Source organism: Struthio camelus, chromosome 10 (assembly GCF_040807025.1).
Source record: "Struthio camelus isolate bStrCam1 chromosome 10, bStrCam1.hap1, whole genome shotgun sequence".
Taxonomy (NCBI): domain Eukaryota; kingdom Metazoa; phylum Chordata; class Aves; order Struthioniformes; family Struthionidae; genus Struthio; species Struthio camelus.
The window spans coordinates 11537672-11561824 of NC_090951.1; the positions used below are offsets into that span (position 1 = coordinate 11537672).

The 24153-nt window shown below is 39.6% G+C and overlaps 1 protein-coding gene across 8 annotated transcripts in view; it reads left to right on the forward strand.

Annotated features, from left to right (window-relative positions):
• GARRE1 (granule associated Rac and RHOG effector 1) overlaps window positions 1-24153 on the forward strand; it is a 59585-nt gene that overhangs the window by 16244 nt on the left and 19188 nt on the right. For 3 of the 8 annotated variants that reach the window (XM_068956114.1, XM_068956121.1, XM_009678387.2), the window contains exons 2-3: window positions 3602-3718; window positions 16047-17395. In XM_068956114.1, coding sequence (XP_068812215.1) covers window positions 16901-17395 — 495 coding nt within the window. In that variant the 5' untranslated portion in view covers window positions 3602-3718; window positions 16047-16900. Of the gene's footprint in view, window positions 1-3601; window positions 3719-3862; window positions 3986-15238; window positions 15374-16046; window positions 17396-24153 lie in introns of those variants that run through there. The other 5 variants (XM_068956118.1, XM_068956120.1, XM_068956115.1 and 2 more) reach the window with 4 other exon arrangements.

The window sequence follows — 24153 nt, forward strand, 5'->3', positions numbered from 1 at the left end:
TGGGTGGGGGGTTAACATGTGGCTCATCAAAATTCAAACATGGATTTGCAGCTCCCCTGCAGCTCTGAGGGCATGGCTGCATCAGGCTGCAACCCTCAGGCGTAGGAGGCATCCTGGAAACGTCTTGTCTTCCAGCACTTTGGAAACAGAAAAATATCTTTTCTTTCTTCAAGGAGCTGTTCTGTATGAGGGTGCTTTTGGGAGGGGAATTTTTGTATGGAGGAAAACTTGGCTGTAGCACCTGCTCAAATTAGATATAATTGATTAAAAATGTGCAGGAGGATTGTGGCTAGTGTTAGTTAATTGAAAATTTTGACCGCTGTCATAAATGGCATGGTGGCCTAGACGGACATCTGATCCTGTAGGCCATTTTTATTTTAACTTCTTTCGTGTAAGAAATTCCATGTTAATGAAATCGGGTGGCAAACGAAATACGTATTTTGTTGTTGCAAAAAAAACCACAACATTTTTTTTCAAGTGTAAGCAAAGTCCTTCTGATAAATAGATGGTGTTAGATGAGATGAATTCCTCTGTGGTAAAGCTCTGTAGTTTATAAGACTTTAGCTTAATGTCTACAAATACTTTGTAAGTATCATTAAATTAATGTTTTGTTTTCCAAACTGCCCCGAAATGCAGTTCTGTTGTATTTAAGGGCTTTATCTAAAGCTGCTAACAAATGAAGCCGTTCATTTGCAGTGGAGTGCTGGCAGTAGCATTGAAAGCCTTGTTTTCAGAGAAGACTTTTCAACCTAGAGTGCATAAATACTATATGTTTCTAATGCTCTTAAAGCAAAATTCTCCTCAGCAAGAAGCCTATAGTTATAAATTCTGAAGCAGCTTGTGTGTTATCCTGACTATAGGAAGCAGAGTCTGCAACAGAGCAAATATTTAATTCAAAAAATTGGGATAAGGGTCGTGAATTGTAGGCTAGAAATAGAAAATAAGATTAGAGGTTATGTTTCAGGCATGGAGCTGCCTCTGGTTTGTGGCGGGGGTGGGGGGGGAGGAATAAACAAGGTTACTTCAAGGTTTGGAGCCTGGCTGGGGGTTGGGGAGGAGGGAGGAAGTCCAACGGCGGCTAAACTGAAGGGTGCCGGGGGGCTGTAATATATGCAGTAAAATTTTGCAGAGCATCGCCTTGACGCTCGCTGTCCTTGTTCTTCCCGTTATTTGTTGGCGTCGGATCAGTTGTGTAACCGGCCCCGGACAGAGGGCCGCCCCGGCATGGGCGATGATCCTTGTGGCGAAAAGGTCACTTTTTCTAAATCTAATACTTAGGAAATATGTTTGAAGGGGTTTTGGCCAAATCTGTAATAGACACATCAGCTGGTACTGAAACGTTGCTTAAATGCATTTGGCGTCTTTACAGTGTCTTATGGCTGGCAGAGCTTTGCTGCGCTGCAGTTTTGGCAGCGGAGAGCCCTTTGCCAACACAAGCTACTGGGGAGGAGTGTCGGTGTGGCTACGTCACCAAAACGTTTTCTAATATAAACGTATTCCTTCACAGTGACAAAACCACTATTATTCTTAAATATAACTGACGTCAGTAGATATTCTATCAATGAACGTTGCAGTATACCAGTGAATATACTTAGTTAATCTGGTATGCGGTTAGGGTCTTCCACTGACCCGTGTGCGTGATGTCTTGGACCACTGGTACTAGGTGCTTCAAGGGGAAGACCCGTGAGTTTTCAGAAAGATCTAACAAGTCATGACAGTCTAAGCCTAGATGTTCATGTTCGCTTGTGTGTATTTCTGTGGCTTCTACTCAATAGACCGCATCATGTTTGTTTGTTTTTATGGGTTAGAACATTGCATCTGTTTCTTTTTCAAGATGTACTAGAGCAGCATAAATATCCTATTGTGTCCTCTGCCGGGAGGAAAATTTCTTGCACAACTCAATGCAGAAATTTTGACACGTAATAACCCGGTGACAAATCATACACGAGACTGAGAGCTTAGCTGTAATCTGTCAGTACTTCTACTTTCAGGACAGAGTAAGGTGGTCTGACTGTGCATGGTACGCTGTAAATAGGATTGATAATTGTTTAATAACTTTATGGGGAAATAGTTGAAGAGTTCTTTGGGAAATAGTTTTTAACCTAAGAACAATGCATTTTTAAAGAAGAAAATCACATTGTATCAGTTGAATCACGTTAGTGTTTATCTGAGCATCAGTTTGACTGTTGTGTGTCTTTCCATGCCATCTATTTAATGTAGCTTAAAGCCGGAAGCTAGAAAATCTATGCATGCTACTTAATATGTGCCAGCAGAATTCTATGTATGCATATGTTAGTAAGTAGCTGTTCTGTTATTTATATTCCTTAGTAGGCTGTACGTTAATTGTACAAAAGGAGATTTATTTTCCCAAAATGTAATTTTACATTTATTAACAAAATTATTAAGCTTCATTATTAAATGAGTATTAACCTTTTTAAAGAAGCAGGAAAACAATCTGTTTAAAATATCAACATCTTCAACTTTTTTAATATAGAGAAATAATTTAAATCAAGCTAAGCTGCTTAGGAAGAATAGGCAAAATGCAAAAGCAAGTATCTAACTGCCTTTAAAACCAGAAATATCTCAGAGCTATGTCAGGGTAAGGAGAGGATGGGAGGAACTCTTAAGACGGTTCTAACATTCCTAAGCCTAAGTCTGTAGCTTTTGATTTTAAGTTGACCTGTAGCCCGTTTTAGCATTTACGTTGTGTGGATAAAAGTCAACAAATTATTCTGTGGACTGAAATAGAAAGCAGGATTACTGAAGCAATTAATAGAAGGCACTAGATATTGAAGTCTCGAAGACTTAAGCTCTTGCAATTGTGGTAAATGTGGAATGATACTTGGTAGAACACACAGACTCCCTTACGAAGGGTAGGAGAAGAATCCTTTTGTCTCCAGTGCTTAACTTTATATAAAACAGTTAACGGCTTTGGCAGAAGATTGAGCAATTTAGGGAAGCATATTTTAGTTATCTGCTGTACAGCAGGCAGAACAACTAGATAAGCTCTAAGCTTAGGGTGCCTTTGGGGGGAAAGGTTATAGTTTGGAAGATTTGACTATATTTTTCCGTTTTGATTTTTAATAGGGACTTATAATCTGGAGAGTGCTACATTTGATCTTATAACAAATCATGTTTTGATCCTACCTATGCATGTTGAGTTAGTGCTGTTTTAAAAATCTCATCAATATTTAATTAAGACTCATAAATTCTGGTCTTAATGAGGAGGGGAATACTATTCTAAAGACATATAAGCAGTCTTTTTGATTAAAAAAAGAAAGAGCAAAGGTTATGAAGTATGCGTGTTATCACTTCTAGTTTTTTAATCTCTGTGATCTCCAATTACTTGTCACCACTGTTCCTTCATCAGCTACAGAAATTAGTTGTACATAATTTAATGTATTAAAAAATGTAGATTTGTCAGAATTTAAGCATTTGGACAGTTTTAAAAAGTCTTCTGTTAAAAGATTAGTTCAAGAATGATTTGAGAATTTTTGGTAAAATTATTCTACTGCTACTATTTATGAAAATACTATTTGTGGTAGTATTATATGATGCTTTTGGGGTATTATGCACATACTAATGTTTGGTTTTGTTTTAGGAGAGACACCGTTATTCACACTGGATTGCTCTGGTTTATTCATATCCTGTGACAGTGAATCAGATATTGCTGTCTATATACAGACTGAATTGCCAGCCAACTTCGGGCCCAAATATGGTAAACATAATTATGTTCATTTGCTGTAAAAATACATTCTCCTTAGTTTGAAATTGTCATGATTACAGTTTTCTGATAATTCTGTAATTTTCAAGATGAGAGGGATATGAAAGGCCTAATCATCATGTCCCTCTCTCTCTCCAGTGTAGAATATAGCTTGTTTTCCTGGGCAAAACTCCAGCTGTTCACTGATGAATCTGCTGCTACTCAAATACAGTAAGCCTGTAAACAGTTTGGAAAGTCTGCTCACAGAACACAGGAGTTGTGGTATGGAGACAGGAATCCCTCTCTGCATTTGCTAGTTCATATAATTTAGTTCATATAATCCAGTTCATATAATTTAAGAATATTTAATCACGGGGAAAAACTTTTGAAGTAGGAGACGTACAGTGAATGAGTTGAAGGGGAGGGAAAAAAAAGCAAACATTAGAAGAGGGTAAAGCTTCTAACCGGTACTGAAGGGAATAAATATTAGCAAATGTTGGTTTAATCCTAAATACTTGTTAAATATGAAAAAGTGAATAGTCTGCGATTGGAAGTACTTGCTGATAATAGCCATTTCATTTGCATAAATGAGTATTAAGATCAATATATTCCGTGCAACTAAGAAAATAGATTTGTGGGGGTTTGGGTTTTTTTTGATGTAGTCCACTATAAAGTGTAGTGGATGTAGTCTGTGGCAAGCATTGAGAATAGAGAAGAAGCATAGTAATTTGGGAAAGGAAAGATTGTTGGTGTTGAGTTACTGTAAATGTTTTGAGAGAGTTTTTGTCATCCTTTTTGTTGCAAACAGGCAAAAAAAGTTAAGAGAAATCTCATAAAAGCTTTACTATATAAAATTTGTTGTAGATAGTCTGTCTCGTGTTTCTAGCGCTCAGAAACTTGTTATTCATAGAAGAGGTTTGAAAGGATAAATTATCTGTAGTTTTCACTGCCTTGAAATAATGCTTTTGTCTAATACTACTAAAAATGGGAATTAAAATATGTAATGAAGCAGTTCTAGGATTGGATTTTCTTTTTGAAGTTGCATAGCATCGCAACTCAGCTAAAACTCTGCCTAGAAGTTTAGTTTAGGGATATTTATTTCGGTAGAAAAATTAAAATATGTATATGATGCTAATAAGCATGAGTACTGTGAAATTTCACTTGTGGCATTTATGAAATGTAATATCTGTATTTGCAAGATCAGAAAAATGATTGGAAACCTTGTCTAAAGGTTGATAAGCTGACTTATTAGTGAGAAAATGCTTCTGTTTCGGGGCAATTGAAAATAGTATGTCATTGTGATATACTGCTTTTGCTAATCACTCAATTGTGAATAAAAGGTAAGAAGTGCCAAGCTTGTTCAGAGCAAGATTCGATCTAGCTCAGCCTTCTGTATCCCATGGTGGCTGTGAAGGGATACCTAGGAAATGGCAAGAACAGGGTAATTTGTGGGCTACACCCATATAAACTATCTTAAACTATTTGCTGTGTATAGGATTCACTGAGCCAGTGGTTTGTCGTTTAGTAAGCCAAACGGACCTTGGCGGAGGAGGTGGTGAAGAGCTGATCCTTACCGACGTTGTCTGTGCCACTTGGGGATTTGTGAACCCTTCTACCTCGTACTCCTCCTTGTATTCCTCACCTCCACCTCAAAGACGTCGGTCTTCTCCAGGATGAAGTGTCTTAGCTTACTCATTTCTTCCTCATACAGGAGCTGTTCCATACCTTCGATTCAACTTTGCCCTTCTTTGTACCTTTTCCCACTTGTAATGTATCTGTTTTTTGAGATTAGGAGACCAGGACTGTGCACTAAATTTTGAGTGTGGGCATGGATTTATACAGTGGTGTAATTTTGTTTTCTGGATTTTCCCAACACCCCTTCTAATTCCTTTCCTCATAATTTGTAACATAAGGCTTACTCTTTTGACTACCACTCAACATCAGGCTGACATTTTAGCAAGACTAAATATGTGTATGTATATATATGCGCATACACCCATATACATACATATATATACACACATACATACATATGTGCTACTTTTTAAATATATATACATATAGCATGCCTAAACATGACTTGGGTATTTGACTTGGGCTCTTAATCCCAGTTGTCCTTTCTAGTCTTGTTTAAGGAATGATTTGTTCGGGGCTATGAAAACTTTCTCAGAAGAACCTAACTTTTGAGCAAAGTGCTATTAGAAGTAGTGTTTATAGAATATCTTTCAATTATTTCTCCAAGTATTTTGTCAAAGGGTGGGAATTGTTCCTGTTTTTGTAGATGGAGATTTTTACAATGTATTTTTTGTGACCGTGGACAAATTATTTTAAATCGGGGGAATAAAGCTCTGTGCTGCTCAATTTCTTGATGATCTAAGCTTTTTAAGGAGATTTCCTTAACAAATCTTTTTTTACTAAGGAGAAGTTACAGTAGAAACTTTTCAGCAGAAAGTTTACAGTTCTTGTGTATTAAAAATTTCTCTTCCCGGTGGATACACAGAAAAGTACATCTGGCATTTGTTTATACTGGAAAAGTGCAATTCATGTTTAATAAGGTACTTGAGTATGTGAGAGGTACCGCTAACCTTACTGAAACTATTCATGTGTTTAAGTCTGACGCTGAGCTGAGCCTAAGGAATAAACTGCTGCTAGGTTTAAGAGGTTTACTATAAGTTTGTAGGTTTGTATTATTTTTCCCCTAACGTGAAGGCTGGTGTTCTGCAGAAACGTGGGAAATCTTGATTTCAATACTTACCATTAGAGAACTGAGAAACAGTTATATTTGGTTTCATTAATGCTTTTCTGTGTTACATTTCAGTTTTAACAAGGAGATACCACCCTGGACTGATTGTATTTAAAGTGAAACTATAATCAGGAATGACAGGGTGAAGAAGACTAATCTGACTTAGGTGGCTTCTGGTGTAGTTTAGAAAGCCTTGAAGTGCACGTACGATGTGGTGGGTGGATTTACAAAGAAAGTCCTTGTGGGAAAAAAAGTTATCTGAAATCTCCGTGACTGGACCATGATGCACAAGCCTGACCCAAGTTGTATTCCTGTTCCACGTTTGCCTTAATGGAATGTGAGATATTTTCTGTAGTTCAGCCTGTAGTTCACCTTCTTGCCTTCTTTCAATAGCAAGGGGAATCTGTGGCTGGAAAAGGCCTCTTATGGGAAGAGAAATTAACTTGTTCTCAGACTATTCTAGAAATTGTTGGCTCTCCATCACTTCCTTCTAACCATGGCCTTCACGTCCTCACTCTGGAGGAAAAGTATATGTTTTTTTCAGGTCCTGGGTTGCGAGCTTTAAGCTAGAGCAGGGGTTTCTTTGTAAGCAGTCCTGCAGGTAGCAGCCAGAATCGAAGCATTTTTTTAGCCCGTTGATTCTGGGAGGCAGAGCTGTGGGGGATTTCTGTTTGCTTTGGGGAGAGAGTGCCTGTTTGCACTCATTTCCTCTCTCTAGTCCCATGAATCTTTTGCTCATCTCAACATACGGTACTGCTCTGAGGAGAGAGCTGGAGAGAGCGTTCTTGTGGCTGGTGTTCAGTGCACACTCTTGGTTTTCCTCTGGCTGAGCAGCACATTGAACGTGACTTTGTTGGGCTTTGTGCAAATGCTTTGTTAGGCTGCCTCATGAAAGAATGGACATTACCTCCTTTTCCTTCTCTTCCACACCCGTAGTTGACTTTTTAAAAGAGAACTGATCCTATTTTCAAAGCAGATAACGTAAGCACCTATTGCCAAGGGAGGATTGCAACAGTGATCCTGATCTGACACAGGCATCTATTTTTGGCGTCCAGGGAGTCACCCAAGTCTGAAATAAGGTTTGGTTTAACACCTTCCTTTCACCAGCTTTTACTTTTGCTGTCATATCTTGTTGCTAAGATTTGAGCTGGGTCTGTTTTGTGCATTACATCTCTCACTTCAAGATGTAAGAAGCTGCCTGATGCAGTGTAGGCTCTGTGCTGAAAAATCTAGCTCAGTATACTCTCTATTTCCTTTAGAGATACCTACCTTCCGTGTATATTTTGTAGGGAATGTAGTTACATAAGTCAGGGCTGTAGATTCTTCTATTGGAGGGTTAAACAACTGAAAGTGAGGTATGCTGAGTGGCCAAGTCCCTTGGTCCTTATGTAGCTTTCTAGCCCCCAAAGCTTCAGCCTTTTCCAGTTCTCCCCGTCATGTTTCTCGTGAGTTTTCCTGATGGTGTGGTTGGTGATTTGTTTTTGTCTTTGCTTGTCTTTTAAGGCATCTAGCATAGTTTTGCCTCTAGGAATTTTTCAGTATAAATGCAAAAGACACAAATCGGCCCAAAGAAATTAATAATCTTGTTTTAAGGAGGGTCACTTTGAAGGGAAGAGACTCTAGACAAATGCATAACAGAATTTGTTTAGAGGCTGTCTATAAATATTACGTAAATATTTTATCAGTGAAATTTGTCTTTGAAGAGCTAATAAAGCCAGGTTGCTGGAGCCTCCTGTTTATATTTTCTAAATCTCTTTGCTTCATTGTAATTGCTTCACCAGTAAATGAGAAAATCAATTTCTGCATCAACAATAAGTTGGTCTGTTTAGATTTCTATACTTTTAAATAAGGTGCTCAGTTTGATTCTGAAAAGCAGAATTCTTGAAAGCAGGGTAGCTGCTTAGTCCATACGAAGCATGTCCTGTGTGTTAAGGTCCCCCACTGGTGGAAGGGAAGACATTGAATCAATTTTAATCCTGTTACTAGTGATGCATCCAGCCCTGGAACAGCTGAGGAGAATAGGCTAGAGCATCTGGAGAGCTGGTATGAGGAAAGGTGGACTCTGGAAGGAAGATATTTCCAGCACGAGCTTTATGGGTTCACCAAGGACTGGCTTGCCTACTTCTTTCTTTATGTTTCTCCTCCAAATGTTCTGGGCAAGCAGCCGGAAAGGAATCCCAATAAGTAATTAATGAACTAACAAGAACTAAAATGATATTGACATAATAGACTATTTCTGCCTCTCCTCCCCTTTGCCTTGTTCTCTCCATGCCCTCCTCAGTTAGGAGGCTTTTGAATACAGATGATGGAAGAACATGCTACTGTATGCTTGGGTCTAGTAATGGTGGTAGCCCATCCTCTTAGGCGGAGTGTCAGCCATGACGTGAGAGAGTGGAGCCAGTATGGGCACCTGACTGAAAGCAATCAAGATTTGGTGATGGGTATTACCTGCTGTGTTGGCCAAGCTGCCGGGAAATGCTTCTTCTCACTATTGTCACTAGTGGGGTGTTTTTTTTTTTTGTGGTCTTTTTTGTCATGCGCCTGTATCCTGACAACTGCTCTGGGCAATTTCCTGAAAAATTCTAAGCCTCATTAGCCCTGACCACGAAGATAACGATGCTTGTCAACCCCTATAAAAGCATTTTCGTGCTTTAAGTATTAATGATTTGTTGGTAAGAAATTACAGGTGCAAATAACAAGTTAGCCATGTTAGAGAGGTTAACGCATGTTTCCTGCCAGGCAGCGTTACTTTGAGATAACCGTTCTTGTCAATGGAAAAGTTTAATTTTCAAAACATAGTTTCTGCCCTTTTACTATTCTGTAAAGTTTTATGTCGAAGACAGCATAAAAATGCTTTTGTGTGAATTGCTTCTAGAATCCTGAACTACATTATTAATGACATGTTGGTAAGTTGTGATGAAGCTGACTACCCTCGTTGTGAACTCCCCAAACGCTTACTGTGCTGTGCTCCCTCAACTCTGTAGAAAGACTTTTTCCAGGTGTATTTCTCTCATTGATTTAAGCTGATATAAAACTATGCCCCTTTATTTTGTTGTTTCGTGGAAATCGGGGATGGTATCAAAGCACTCACTGGTTCAACTGAAAATATGCCTCCTGCCCCTCTTCGTCCCCGCAAGGCTCGAGGTGGGGATCAGGATCCGCCCTCTGGGCAAGGCGGGAGGGAGAGGCTCAGACTCATCTAAGAGGATCTTGAACTTTTGCCTGTAGTGAGTAGTGGTGGGTGCTGGCTTTGCAGGTCAGAAATAAACCTAGCGTCAGAAGGCAGTGCAAAGAGAAACTTGGTATTTCTGTTGAACCTCAGCGTAAATGGACATGGCGTGTAGTGATATCCAACAGGTTAGTCTGTCCTACCTACCGCTAGAATCTGAAGGACTTTAACGTTTTGTAAAAATAGCTATAATGTGTTAGCTCTGATCAAAAATCGTATCTAGACCTGATTAATCCATCTCTTAGGAATAAAGTGTACAAGCTGTTACTGCTTGATTTATTAAGAAAACATGCTTCATCAGCCATGAAAAATCAGCCGTTTGAAATTTCTGAGTATATGACTAAGGAACAAAGGGAAAGACACTGCAATTGTAATTGATCTTAGCGGAAATGTAAAATCCTTACAAGGAAGGCAAGATTAAAATAGGTATGCAATATGGAACATATTTTTATGTCAGATTTCATGTATAAATAACTGGCATATGAGAAATACCCTCTTATTATCGTAATTTCTTATTATGGCTATCAGGTTCCACAAACTAAGGTACATTTTTTGCGTTGTGGATTGGTTATGACTGTGTTTATGAAAGCTTTCTTCAGAAACCTATAATTTAGAACTTGTTTCAGCAATATATATACTTTTTTCTTTTAACTCTCATATTTTTTAATTACATGGCTGTCCCTGTTATGTAGTTTAATTCTGTACTATTTCTTTTTATGGCTGGATTGAACATATTACACAATAATTGAGAAATTCTTTATAGTCTCAAATTGTCATTCTTACAGCAATTTCAGTATTAATAAATGTGGTATGTTGAGAGTGTTGGAGAAGTTGTAGTTGAATGTGGAATTGAACTCCTCAAGGAGTGACATTTGCTACTGAAATTCTAATGTTTCTTCAATTTCATTTCTGGCATATGGATTTCAATTTCTGATATTTTGGAAAGGATCTGTGTTGTAGATGCTAAATATACTCTTTAGTTGTGAATGTAGTATATGCTTTTGGGATAGAGGAAAATAAAAAACAACTCCCATTTAATATCTGTAAACTTTTTTTTTTTAAAGCTAGGCATCAATATAAAAGTTTACATTCTTGCTATATTTGTGTAATATACATAGTTGGTACTACTTCTAAGCTGTTTTTCTTAATCTGTTTATTTTCTATGATCCTGAAAAGTTTATTCAGAGGAAATCATTTTCACCATCTGTCGTAGTTTCCCTGTATTCTTGCTTACAGCCTATCTAAAAGGAGAAGCAAAAAATAACCTCGTACGCTGCACGCGGCCTCTGGCATTTGGATCTGGGCGAAGGTGTGGTAGGATTCATCAGTGCGCTGAGCGCACTGGAGCAACCCAGTTTGCAAGGACCCTGTCTGTGACTAATTCTCTCTCTCCTGTTGGATTACTCTGTCTGTGCTTTAGCGTAGACAGCTGGTTTGAAGCATTTTTGTAGTTGTGCCCCTGGTGCTCCCTTCTCCAAAATCCCTTAGCGTTGCCCCTACAGTCCTTGCTCTCGTCTTCTCGCCGGTGTGGTGACAGTTGAGGTGGCCGAGCGCGTGCGCTGCCAGCTCTGCGTCCGATGGCAGCCCGGTGCCCCTGCTCGCGGAGAGACCTGCCTGGGCCCGCTGCGTTGGCTTCGCCCGTGCGTTTCCGGCGGCGGTGCGAGGTGCTGACCTGCAAACCCGTATTGTTTGGGCCCCGATGGCAGCGCCTCTGGCTCCGAGTCCACGAGCGGGGCGGACAACACAAGTCTGGTGTTTAGGAGACAGGGTATGGGCTTTCCTTACTGTTTGTGCTCCCCGTTTTAAAGTTTGGACTTTGGCTGGCCAGGTATAGGGTCTGGTATACGCATCAGTGACAGCCGAATTTGAAGGCAGAATAGCTCCATTTGTAGTGGAGTCACTTCTGGATTTGTGCAAGATTTGTGCAACTGAATTTGAGCAGGAATTGGTGCGCTCTCAACAGGAGGCCCTCGACTTCAGCAGCTTGCTGACCTTCTGGCCTTGCAGTAGGCTTTGTTTGTTCAGGCTTTTCCGCAGTAAGTAATCTGGCCAGTCTGGATTTTGTTTCTTTTGGAGTTATCTTTTTTGGTGCGTTAATTGAACTTGGTTACTTTTGTATTTGTTTTACATGGACGGTGCTAGCTGTAACAAGCTCACCCTGAGATCTGGGAATGTGTATCTCATAAAAACTAAAAACAAGGCACAATAGTTAGAAATATTGCTTCCAAAAATTTAGCTAAGTTCATCGGGATTTCAGATCATCTTATTGTTATATATATATTCATGATCGTGTATGTCAGCCCTTCTCTGAAGGGAGAATAGACTTCAGAAGGAACACCTCTGCAAGCTGCTTCAAAAATTGAGATCAGAGTGCTTTTAAGACATGAAGAAATCTTTTTCTCATCCAAAAATATTTAACCAGTGTGGTCTACAAAACTCTTATTTTGGTGATAAAGGAAGTTGGCAGTGCAGGTAACTGTGACTAAACTAACCAGCAGTAGACTTGTATGTGTTCTTCCCTACTTCCTCTGCCCGATTTCCTGTATTGATTCAGGATCAGGGGAAGAGTTGTCTCCTCTCCTGGCAGAGCAGCCGCAGGCGAGGCGGAGGGAGCCGAGGCCCCTTGTTGCGGTTGCAGTTCAGCACCTGTGGATTTCTGTTTTGCGTTTGTGTCCGAGAGTCTTTCGTATTCATTTGAGTCTCTCGCAATCAGTAAAGTTGAGGAAAATACTTTTGACTCCTGGGAAGTTGCTAAGCAGAGAATTTGAGGTGTTACATTAAAAAAAAAAAAAAAAAAAGGCAAGTTTGATTTGCATAAGCACTCATTTACATGCACTTTGTTTTCTCTGTGTAAATGTGGTAATCTCTGCATAGAGCAACTCATGTAGAAGTCGCTTGACTTTATGTGGAAACTCAAACAGTAGTAACTATTAACTCCTTAACTATGGCATTAACTCTTAAAACAAGAGCCTAAACAATGCAGTGTGATACGGTTTTTCGGTAGCGTTCTGTGCCTGTCAGTAGGATGGTATTCAATCTGAAGCTTATTTTTCTGTTGTAGATTACGTACTGTTTATGAAGTTTAATATAATATAAGCAATATTGATTTGGTTTTGATTACGTAGAAGAAGGAATAGAATTTTTTGATTTGTGGCATGCTAACTTTTTAATGAGGCTTTCTACACTTGGTTTCTGTGAAATCTCTGTTGTCTACAAAACATTGTACAAACTTTGCGTGTATATTTTGGACTGATAGCATGCTGTTCTTATCTCACCATAATGAAATCCTTTGAATTTTTTGTAATATGGCAAGAGCTGGCTTGGCGTTAAGTTCAAATTGTTATAATATGGAGCCTACAGTTTTAGCCCTTGCACCAAGGGTGACTGTGGGAGTGGGAGAAGAGGGAGAACAATATCCTCATCGCTTCTTCAGAAAAACGTACAAAAGGGAGAATGTTTTATTTTGTACATAGCACATTGTAGAATGTATAATTGTAGAATGTATAATGCATGTAGTATTACATGTCTAATCTTGAGAAATATCAAGGTTTGTAGCTTTCCTCACACTGAGTATTTTCTCGCTAAATAAATAAATGTCTTTTTAGACGTGAAAGATACAAGCTGCCCTCTTTAAGTTGTTGATTTTATTACAAATAAATTTTGAAGTCTATCGGTGCAATGTTCAAAGAATTGAATAAGCATCTACAAGTTTGACTATGAAATTGTCTAGAAGTAAAACATTATGATTTATCATGTTTTTATAGTTGTAAGAAATATGAAAATGGCATTTTTTCTACTCATTGCTTTTACGTTCTTTCAGGTTTTAGTAGTTTCGTGTATTGCATAAATATCAGACTGTTTGAAAGGGCCAGTTTCCAGTGTCTCTTAATTTGATACCGAAAGGCTCACCGTGTAATCAAAAGAATCGAATCACAGTGCCTCTCACGTATGCTTGACTAGTTCAATGCTATATAGCTAAAAAATCCCCTTTTTCTACTTCTTGCGCTAATTAACATTTAGATGTTTCATGATCATTTAAGTTCCTCTGCAATGTGAAATTCATGTCTATTTAGGCAAGTCACCAGTTTACTTATACAATGCATATAAATTAACTAAGTCTTTTGCTCCATCTACATTTACATGCAATCAAGAAAACCAATTTATTCATGCTTTACATTGTAAATCCCTGTAGCTTGTAAAGCAAGGAGAAAAATATTTTTAACTATGCATATGATAAAAGACCTCCTAGAAAATTCCCTCCTTAAGAAGTTTACTGCATTTTGACACATTGAATGTGGACATTGAGAGAAGTGTAAGGCTAGCTTTTGGGAAAGAAAATAATCGGTTTGAAATACTTTATTAAAGGATGTTAGAATGCATGTGGGGAATATCTGTGATGTTTTATCCATCTATCATATTTTTAAAAAGAATATAAAAGAATATTTGCTTTAGATCTTGGAAGCAAAACCATCTGCAGCAGTAACTTCCTGAAAATCTTGTGCGTCTCACACCCACTAAGACAACAGACTATCTGGCTCTCTGTATGGTGTTTCATCCTGCTATATTTTGCCTGCTCTTTTTTTTTTATTTTGTTTTTAATCTTTGGGTCTTTGTATCAGACATATATGTCAAAACACATTTCGTGAATAAATTAGTATTTTATTTCTTCAGACCGGTGGAAAAGAAATGTTGACTAAAGAGAAAATCTTAACTGTATGAAATCTGTATCAATATCGTCAAAAAGGTTGAAGAATTAAGGGAATATTTTGTTGCTGAATTGAAGTGCTCCTTGTTAATGTATCTGGATTACTCTTTTTACTTATAACTGCTCAAGAGAAAAAAATATATTAGGAGTTACTGTTTGATACTACCCCTATAAGTCGCAATTGCTGCGCTAAGGAAAAATTATCCTTATTTGTTCAAATCAAGTCATGTATTTGTACGAAAGGGGGAGAGTAGCTTAAGGTGTGACTAATGACTAGGACTGGATAAAGTGACTGAACAGATTATAGTTCTGTACGTTATACTTTCCCTCTAATAATGTCCAGACGTTAGAAATCTAAAGTTTCTTTTGTTGCTGTTCTTATTCTCTCCAAGACATAGGAAATTCCTCTAAGTGAGGAAGAAAGTAGAAAGTTAGTTGTTTAGGAAGCTGGAATGGAGTTTCTCAATCTAGCCTAACTGGCAAGATAAGAAGTAATTAGTAATGCAGTTTTGACCCTGGCACAGAGAAAAGGAAGACATTGAAATAGGATTAAGTAGTAGGCTGAAAATTCATAGCGTTTATAGAAAGAGAGGCAAGAGAAAGATTTCTGTACACATGCATATATATTTATAAACATGCATAAGTATGTGTTTATATGTACATGCATATGCATGCGCGCACACACACACATATATATATATAAAAGTGGAATCCTAGTGTAACTGTCAGCAGTGTAAGGATAGGACTCCCACCTGCCTTCATGATCATGCACTGCCAAACCCTGTCCAGGTAGGAGCTGTGTCTGGCTAAGAGCAAGGACCTAAACACCTTTCTGCCCTCTTCCAAAAGCTCAGATTCCTCCAGCCTGGCCTTGGATGTCTCCGGCTGCAGAGCGACCCTGCGTCGCTGCTCAGGCTCCACTGACCTTCCTCCAGCCCGTAGCTGCCCAGCTGCACCAGGCGCTGCCAGGAGCGGTTAGGGCAGTGCTGGAAGGTGCGTTTCCCCCATACTCTTACGTTGGGGAGACAGCTATTCTGGCCACTCTCTTGGGTAATTCTGCCGCTTCTAAGATGTTGTATGTTATAGGTACATGCCATCATCCTGAAACCACATGTGTGCATTGTATTTTTCAGCTACTCTCAGTTAGGATGTTAACAGAGCGCTTTGTATGCTGTGGTACCGGGGGGAGGGGGGGGCAGAGGGGAGCTGTGTCCGTTCGTCCAGTAAATTATTAAAAAGAACCATCAGGAGTCTCAAATTTCTACAATAAATTACGGTATGTGAAGAAAGGTTTCACGTACTTAATTCTTAAATTAATGGAAAAGGGTAGGGTTAGAAAATGTGATTAACTCTCCCTGTACTCTGCGTTAATAGCCTTCCGCTGCTGTTAACTCTACAGGAGTTGCGTTAACCGTTAGTCTCAAATCTGGTAGTCTAGGATAGGAGAACTAGTAAGAAAACATTCACCAGTGTTAAGGTTAGTAACGTGATGCTACTAACTTGTAACTGCCTTTCGATCTATCAGTGCAACTCTCCCTTCTTTGATCTTATGTATTGTTCACAGTGTATGTGTAGAGAAATATATCAGGACCCTGCAGGAGTTAAAATCTTGAAGCTTCTCATTGTTCCATAACCTTTTAATTTTTTTTTCCTTTTTCCTTCACAGGAAATGACCTAGAGGCCTTACAAATACATTTGTGCATTTTTGTTCCGAGTCTACGATTGAGGGCAAATGCAATCTGGAAGCACCACTTTTTAACGTTGCAACGGAAACAACTACCTCAACAAACAAGGAAAGGAGAAGAAGGCTTGCAATAATAAACACTCTAATTTTTAATAGTTTATACTTGCAAAGTCTTCTGTAAACAGAATCCTTTTTGGTTTTTTTTTTTTTTTTTTCCCTCCCCTCCAGTATTAAGAAGAGACACTACAAGTAAACTGATTTGACAGACTGGATCTGTCAAGACATTTAAAGATATTTGATCTGCTGACATAAGGATTTGCTTTTTCAAGGAAGGAGCCTCTGCACTGCTTTTATAATCGCTGTTGATCGGTGGTTTGCTCCGCTTTTCCTGATGTTACTAATTGGAAAATTGTGTTAAGGTATTGCTTCTAAAAACTATTATTTGCATTGACAAAAATAACTTTTGTAGACTTAAGCAAGTGTCAGTATGCTCATGAAGAAATTATAGGCGATAACTTCTCTGCTCCGGTGTTGTTTTTCTGTGTGCAGAGTGGAATACCAAACGAGACAGAGCATTATTAAGATACTTCAGCATGCTTTTTGAGTACAGTTTGTAACTGCAGCAGGGCTGCACTGAACACTGAAAATACGAAGTCAGCAAGGCTGCTGCCTTTCTCACTGCTGATACAGATTATACAGACGCTTGCCTTTTTGAAATGCCTTTTGTGAAACCTATGTACGCAGTCCTCCACTGTTACTGTACATAACTGTATATTTGCGGAAGGAATTTGACAGGTGATTGTTAATTCAAGGAATCTTTGGACAAGCACTCACTTATGTATTGCTGTAGTGCACAAGAAAGCAAAATGGACTATAAGCGGCGCTTTTTGCTTGGCGGGTCCAAGCAAAAAGTGCAGCAACACCAGCAGTATCAAATGCCTGAGCTAGGCAGGACCCTGAGCGCACCGCTGGCATCTACAACCCCAGCATCCCCTTTGGTCTCCTCAGCTGCTGCGGGCAGCTGCAACCACCCTGGATCCCATACTACTCCGATCGCAGACATCCAGCAGGGAATCTCCAAATATCTGGATGCACTCAACGTGTTTTGCCGTACGAGCACTTTCCTCACAGACCTTTTCAGCAGCGTATTTAGGAACTCGCACTATTCTAAGGCAGCTATGCAACTGAAAGACGTGCAGGAACATGTCATGGAAGCAGCGAGTCGACTCACAGCAGCAATAAAACCAGAAATAGCAAAAATGCTGATGGAACTGAGTGCAGGAGCTGCAAACTTTAAAGATCAAAAAGAATTCAGCCTACAAGACATTGAGGTAAGTTACCTTGGGGATGGGTACTGTTGTGCATGTGGATTTGTCTCGTTCCTTCATAACTGACCTTCTCTTTAGAATCACTGCTGCTCCAAAAAGTCTCACTGCCTTGCTTGTATTTTTGTGGGCAATGCTTTCTGCAATAATAGAAAGAAAACCTTTTCTATTTTGTTAAGTTTTCTCCTTGAAAGTATTAGGTTATGTGCAGTGAGCAACTTCCAAGTATGTTGATCTGAATATTTGGCAGGTATTTCTGTATGGGGACTTGCACGAAATTCAAAGATGCCTTAATACGGGAAAGGTGAACTTTCTTTCCATTGAATAATTAAATCTTACTGTTTGCATTGTTCTAAATATTAATCTTCTGTGTGGTTTTAACTTTTAACTAGTAATCCAAAAACATCTTTCCTCTTTGAGGAAGCATATGCTTAGTCTTTTTTAAAAAAAAAAAAAAAAAAAAAAGTGGGGGAGAGACTTAAAGCCTAAAAAAACCCCCAGCATTTGTCCTATGTTCACTCGTATTTCTAACAATATTATAACATTATTTTCTAAATTAAACTACATTTTTCTTAGTATTATCCATTTGAGGGGAAACCTGAACGCGCATGGAAGTGGTGAATTATGCTCAGTGGTTGTTTGAACCTGCGTATTAGTTGAGTAACGATCCAAATTCCTGTAAAACGGCATTTTATCACTCTTCAAAACGGTTCTGTCTACTTTGTGAGCTGTTACGTGTAAAAGAAAAATATCATGCTCACATGAGATATTTGTGCTGTAAAAAGTTGTCGTGACTGCGCTATGATTTCCATATACTGGCAGCAAGCGCGCAACGGAGGTCAGAGATCTCGAGGTTCAGAGGGCATGCGCAGCCCTGGCCGTGCCTGGCTCTGTAGTTTCCCTGCGGTAAGTTTCGTAATTACGTGATTACGTAATGGGCAGTGTTAAGTGATACTCACGTATGAATTCCTGGCATTTTAAATGCTCCTCGTGTTCTAATGTGTTTCTTTATTTTACAGGCGTCTTTGCAAAGTTTCCCTACTAAATGCCATCCTGACGAGAGAACTTATTTTTGAGTTTTCTTATTTTTGATTAAGATTTCTCGTACCTCTGTGAGGATGAACGTTAGGCATGCTTGCTTTCCAAGCACTTCCGCTTTCCGTAAGCGTGCAACTTAGGAGTGAAGTAGTTAAGTGGAATGTAATGTTAAGTAGAATTTGTAGCACCCAATTGTGCTACAGCAGGATGTGTACCTATTATATAGTGAAGTAAGATCGTCTTCAAAAACACCAATTTACAGAAGATAGTTATAACTAATATAGAATCAAGCTATTATATCGTAATGCTTATCTAAGGCTGTAGAAGAAAATATCTTTTTTCCTGTTTAAAAATTTGTGTGTGTTCATGTAACTAAAGATCTTGATAATACTTGTGCTAAAGGGAGAATATTTTATTTAAAAAAAAAAAAAAGGAAAAAATATACAAATAAGTACCTTTCTTCTAGCGTTTTTTGTGGACTTTGAAACTCTTGTCTTGCAAAATGTTGACAACTATCTGTATGGCTTTTATAGTCTAGTTGAACAATTCCAGGTGCTAATTCGTGCCCTGCTCTGCACCCGGATTTGGGGGGGGGGGAATCTTCTGAAGGGAGCGCTTCGTTAGCAGTGAGTGAAGTTGGAGTGTTTTAGCAAAAGGAAGGTGGTGGTGTAGCCCGGATACATGTCCTGCAAGCTTAGAGCACAGGTGGAGAAACTTGCTTCTGTCTCTGTCTACCTTTATAAACCTAACCCTTGTGCCTGAGCACCATGTGCACCTGCAGGACTCTTTTTTTGCTAGGTAGCTCTGTATCTGATATTAACAAATTTAAAGAGAATACAGGTAGAACAGCCAGGTTTCTTGGTTTTGTTCTTGAGCATATCTTGAGGAAAGAAATCACTCACTCATCGCTGCATTGTTCTTAATCTTTTCTTAATTAAAGCTGCACCTTACACCTAACTTTAAAAAAGTCAACCTGCAAAAGTTACAAGAACTTTTGCTTCATGGGACAAGTATTTCATTCTACTTTTGCTTAAGAACAAGCAAAATTCAAGGATTTGGCAGTGACTCACGTGATAGTTTTGTAAGTCAGCTCGGGAGCACGGTTTAGATGACACGAGTATGTGTCAAACGAATTGGATAATTGTGCCCACGAAGCAGTTATTGGTGGCTTGCTGTCAAAGTGGAAATACGTATTGAAAGAGGCTCGGCAGAGATCTGCAATTTAACACTTGTAGTTTCACGTCATCTGTGAATTTAACATTGAACAAGTATGCTGGCAGACCTGCTGAATTAAAAAGTAATCTTAGATTGAACAAATGAGTTTTCCAATCGGGAGGGAATTCAGAGGGGAAAATTGCAAAGTGCTATACTTACATAGAAATCACCCGTCTCACTAATGGAGCGTGGCGAGCGTAAGATTGGGCAGTACTTCTGCAGAGAGGTGTCTAGGGCTTATGATAATCCTACGTTGAATAGGAGTTGGCGTTGCGCTGTTGCAAATCATAAATCAATATTGTTGCTGTTGTGCAAAGAGGCAGTTGTCATGTGTTAACAGGATATAACCTGCAAGAACCATGAAATAAGAATTCTACTCTCTCCGCTTGAGTTAGTATGATATTAAATAAAATGCTGCACCAACCCACTCTTGCTATTGCACTTGGGGAAATAGCAAGCAGCTGAAGAGAGACCAGAGAGCAGCAAGAGTGGTCGGATGTCCAGAAAAGAGAGGACAGACTTCAAACAAACAAAGAACCATTAGTGACTCTAGAGAAGAGAGGAGTAAGGAGGGAAGAGAGGAGTAAGGAGGGAGATAGGAGTTCTTCAGATAGGTAAGAAGCTGCCAGAAGGGGTGGTAGTGTTCTGGCCCTCGTGTAAGACGGAGCAAGAAGTAATGAACTTAAATTGCATGTTAGACATCGTGGAAACACTTTGCAATGTCAGTGAAGCACTGAAATGGATTACTACAAAGGCAGCGGAGCTTCCATTGTGAAGAACTTAAAGAACAGGTTGAATGTGCATCTGTTAAAACTGATGTCTGACTCAGTTAAAAATATGCCTTCCTTGGGATGGTAAGATGGTAGGATGACCTTTTGAGATCCTCTGCTGGTTGTCTTTTCTGTGATTTGAAGACTGAGCTATTTATGCTAAAACTTTAATTAAAAAACACTCTGATCTATGGAGAAGTTAACATTTCATAAAACAAGATTTAAAAAAAACTCACTTCTGTATCCACCGAATGCAATCAGAAATAAAAGAGTGTCTGTCACAAGCAGCATAATTTTTCCTTTGACAGAGAGGAACATAGAGTAATATCTGAAGTTGCTTTTCCAGCTTCTCCAGTAGAGGACTGAAAGAACTGAGCTGATTATCTGTCTGAAAAAAGAATTAAAGAGATGGCTGAATGTCTGAGTGGCAGCTCAGAGATACCCTATCAAGAGGTGCTCAAGAGCCTCTTATCGGGGGGATGGAGGCTGGTATTACCAAGCAATGGGAGGTGGATTGTAAATCATTGTGGGCTGGAAGGAGAGAACCCGAAATTCATTAGAAGGACCAGTATGATCAGCATCATACTTTTTCTATGCATGATGTCAACTAAGGAAAATACTCCTCTCCTAAGCCTTCCTCAACAAAGGATGTGTGTTCTGAGGAGGAATGAGACGTGTAAGTGGAGCGGATTTGACTTTTAAAAGTTAGGAGGGAGCTATAGCTTTCCTGAGGTGCCACAGGCTTTTAACCAGTGTAGTGGCCTCTAGCTCTCAGGGGAGGCAATATAAAGCAAGCTTCAAGTTCTGATGAGCATAGGCTGATTTGGATTTGAGCTAAAAAGATTGTGCAGCCTGGACTTGTGGTAGTGGTGGGTAATTTTATTTATTTATTTATTTTTAGCAGAACAGAGATTGCTTGCTCAGAGCTGTCTGCCAGGATATATAAAAAGTTGACTTCTCTTGATCAAAGTATTGGTGACAGATGGAGTTTGCCAAGGTGTCTTAATTTCGGAAGTGCATATGTTGACTTCTATTTACTGCTTTTCTTGCTTCTCCTTTTTTAAAAAAAAAAACATATGAACACCTCCGGTTCTTAGGAGCTTTGTGTCTGCCTGTATGGGCGAGGAGCAGCTTGGAAATCAAGAGGAATGACAGTGCTTTTCTTACATGTTTTAAGTTTTCAGATCAGTCATTAGAGTTTTGTAATGTAGAAGAGTACACTAAAACTGTTCATAATAAGTCTTAAAAGAAAACCTCATGGAAAAATAAGAATTAATACTAGAAAAATGTTTGTGTATTGCCTGCTCTTTGGTGAAGCTGTGCAGCAGGCTTAACTGCAAAATACGGAGAATGAATCGTGTTAGTTATAGACGGAGTTTGTGTATTTTCTTGAAAGTGGTAATGACAGAAACATACATGTTGCCTTCATAAACAAAAGGGAAGCATGAGTGGGACACAGAATATTTACTTGGTAGCTCCTTTTCATATTAAATGGTGATTATTTTTAGGGTGTTTTTTGAGTATTTAAAAAGCTTATGGAACAAAAATGTCTTAGTAAAAATAAAATGTATGCTTTCCTTAGCAACTACTGTAAAGCTCAAATGACATCTTTGGAGTTATCTATTCTGTGGTTTGCAGGGATCGGCTACAGAGTTCTCTGAGATGGGAGGTTGTTACTAGCTAAAAGCTGCTTCAGATCTGTAGGGAAATACTATGGCTAGAACAGTGGTGTATGCTATGGTGTTGCTTCTGTCTGTAGTCGCACGGTCTACTCTCTGGTCTGCTACCATAGTCTTTAGACTTTCTTTTTTTGGGGGGGGAGGGGGAGGGGGAGGATAGCCTTAACACTAATTTAGCCAAAAAATATCTAAGGGTAGTTAGCATTTTAGTAGCTGTTGATATCAGATTTCCACTGCAGGGTTTTTAGGTTGACTCTCAGCGTGAAGGAGGCTGCCAGGTTGTCTACATCTGGCAGTGTAAAGGTGTAACTTGTGGTGGAATCGAGTTTGTCTGGTAGGTAACTGTTCTTAAAGAGCAGGATTGTGTCTGCCGGTGGAGGAGCTTGGGTCAGGTGAGATGGCCCCGCTGAACTGCGGGGGATGGCTGCCTAGTGAAAACGAGTGACGCTGCGCTCCCTTTCAGCAGTAGGTGGGAAAGGGGGTTATCTCACAGGCTTGGACGCCAGCTTGAGTAAATATCTCATTGTAGATGTAGTCGCAGTGCTGTTTTCATCTGGTCTCTTCAGTGGGCAGGTAGGTTATACGCAGGAGTTGCTGTCACCAAAGCCAGTAAGAAGCGTGCCAAGGGGGGTGAGGGTGGGCAGAAACCAGCGCGTGTGCGCTGTGGTGAGTTTCGTTTGTTGAGGAGCAACTCCTCCCTCCCCCCCGCCACAAAATCCCCTTCTCGCGTGGTACCTGGAACCGGAGGTATTTGTATCAAGGTTAGAGGACTGACATATTATTTACAAACTCTATCAATGGTGGCGATTGTTTTAAAGAATCTGTGTCTGAACTTCCTTGCCTGGGAATTTGCATGGACTCGCTGTTTAGCCGTGAGGTCTGTGCAGTTTCTGGGTGCGCTTTGTCTAGCAAAATATTCCAAAATTGATTGCATGCCCTCATCAAGATGGTACTACGGGATGGAGTGTAGCCAGGCACTGCACCCTCTTAGGAGATTTCTGTTTGTACATAACCGACCTAATTATATTAGCCAGCTTGGTTACTAGCAGTCAGTTGTGGTGTCACGATTGTCCCTTAATTTCACCTAAGCGTTTGGGTGACTCTTTGAGCGATGAGCTGTTGTTGTACGCTGTATGTTCCTGAAGTTGCCCAGTTTGAAAGGCGTGCTTCCTAAAGCGTTAGTGCAGATACAGTCTCAAAAAAAGAAAACAAACAAAAAAGTGCTGAAAAAGAAACTAGATTTCCCACCCCCCCAAGACGTATGAAAAGGAGCAGTAACTCCCTAAGCAGCTGCAACTGGAAGCCAGCTACGCTGAGTAAACTCAGCCAACTCTCACCTGTCCTAGGGACCAGAGAGTCTGATACCAGACCTCCCGGAAAATTACATTACTTCCGGCTGCCCAGGCTGGATGCCAGGTTCCTTTAGGTGAGGTTATTCAGTTGCTGGGGTAGCTGTCCTCCCTGGTGAAGGGCTAGGAAGGTCAAAGGTGCTGGAGGTGTATTTCGTAGGATAAAAAGTTTGCAGGCCAGAAGAGCTCATCGTATGTGCAATGTAAGTAATCCTAAGAAGGATTAAAGTTTTTGTTTAAAAAAACAAAAACAAACAAAAAACCCTCAAACCCAAGAGCTTACTGGTTGACCCTTGTGATGATTCCAGTTCATCTTTAGTTATTACATAGTCCCTAGGCTTTAGTTTGCCCTTTTTATGGTCTCAAGAAGGATTGAACGCTCCTGCATGGGAAAGTGGAGGAAAATAGACTCAAGATAGATGGTGATATCTCCACTGTAATTGTGAAAACACTACATCTGCACGCTGGTGGTGATCTGCAGCTTTTGCAACAAGGACTTAGTATGGTGCTTTACACGGTAACTGCTGGCCGCAGTTATTAAACTGCTGGTGGTTGTACTTGTCTCCCACAACGGAGCAAGAGACGCAGCTCTTCAGAAGAAAATCCTCAAGAAGCGAATTTTAAAACAAAACGAGCTTGGCGTTTGGAGCGAGCGTTTAATCTACAGTGCAGAAATCCCCCACGAACTGGATTTTATTTAAGCAGTTAAAAAC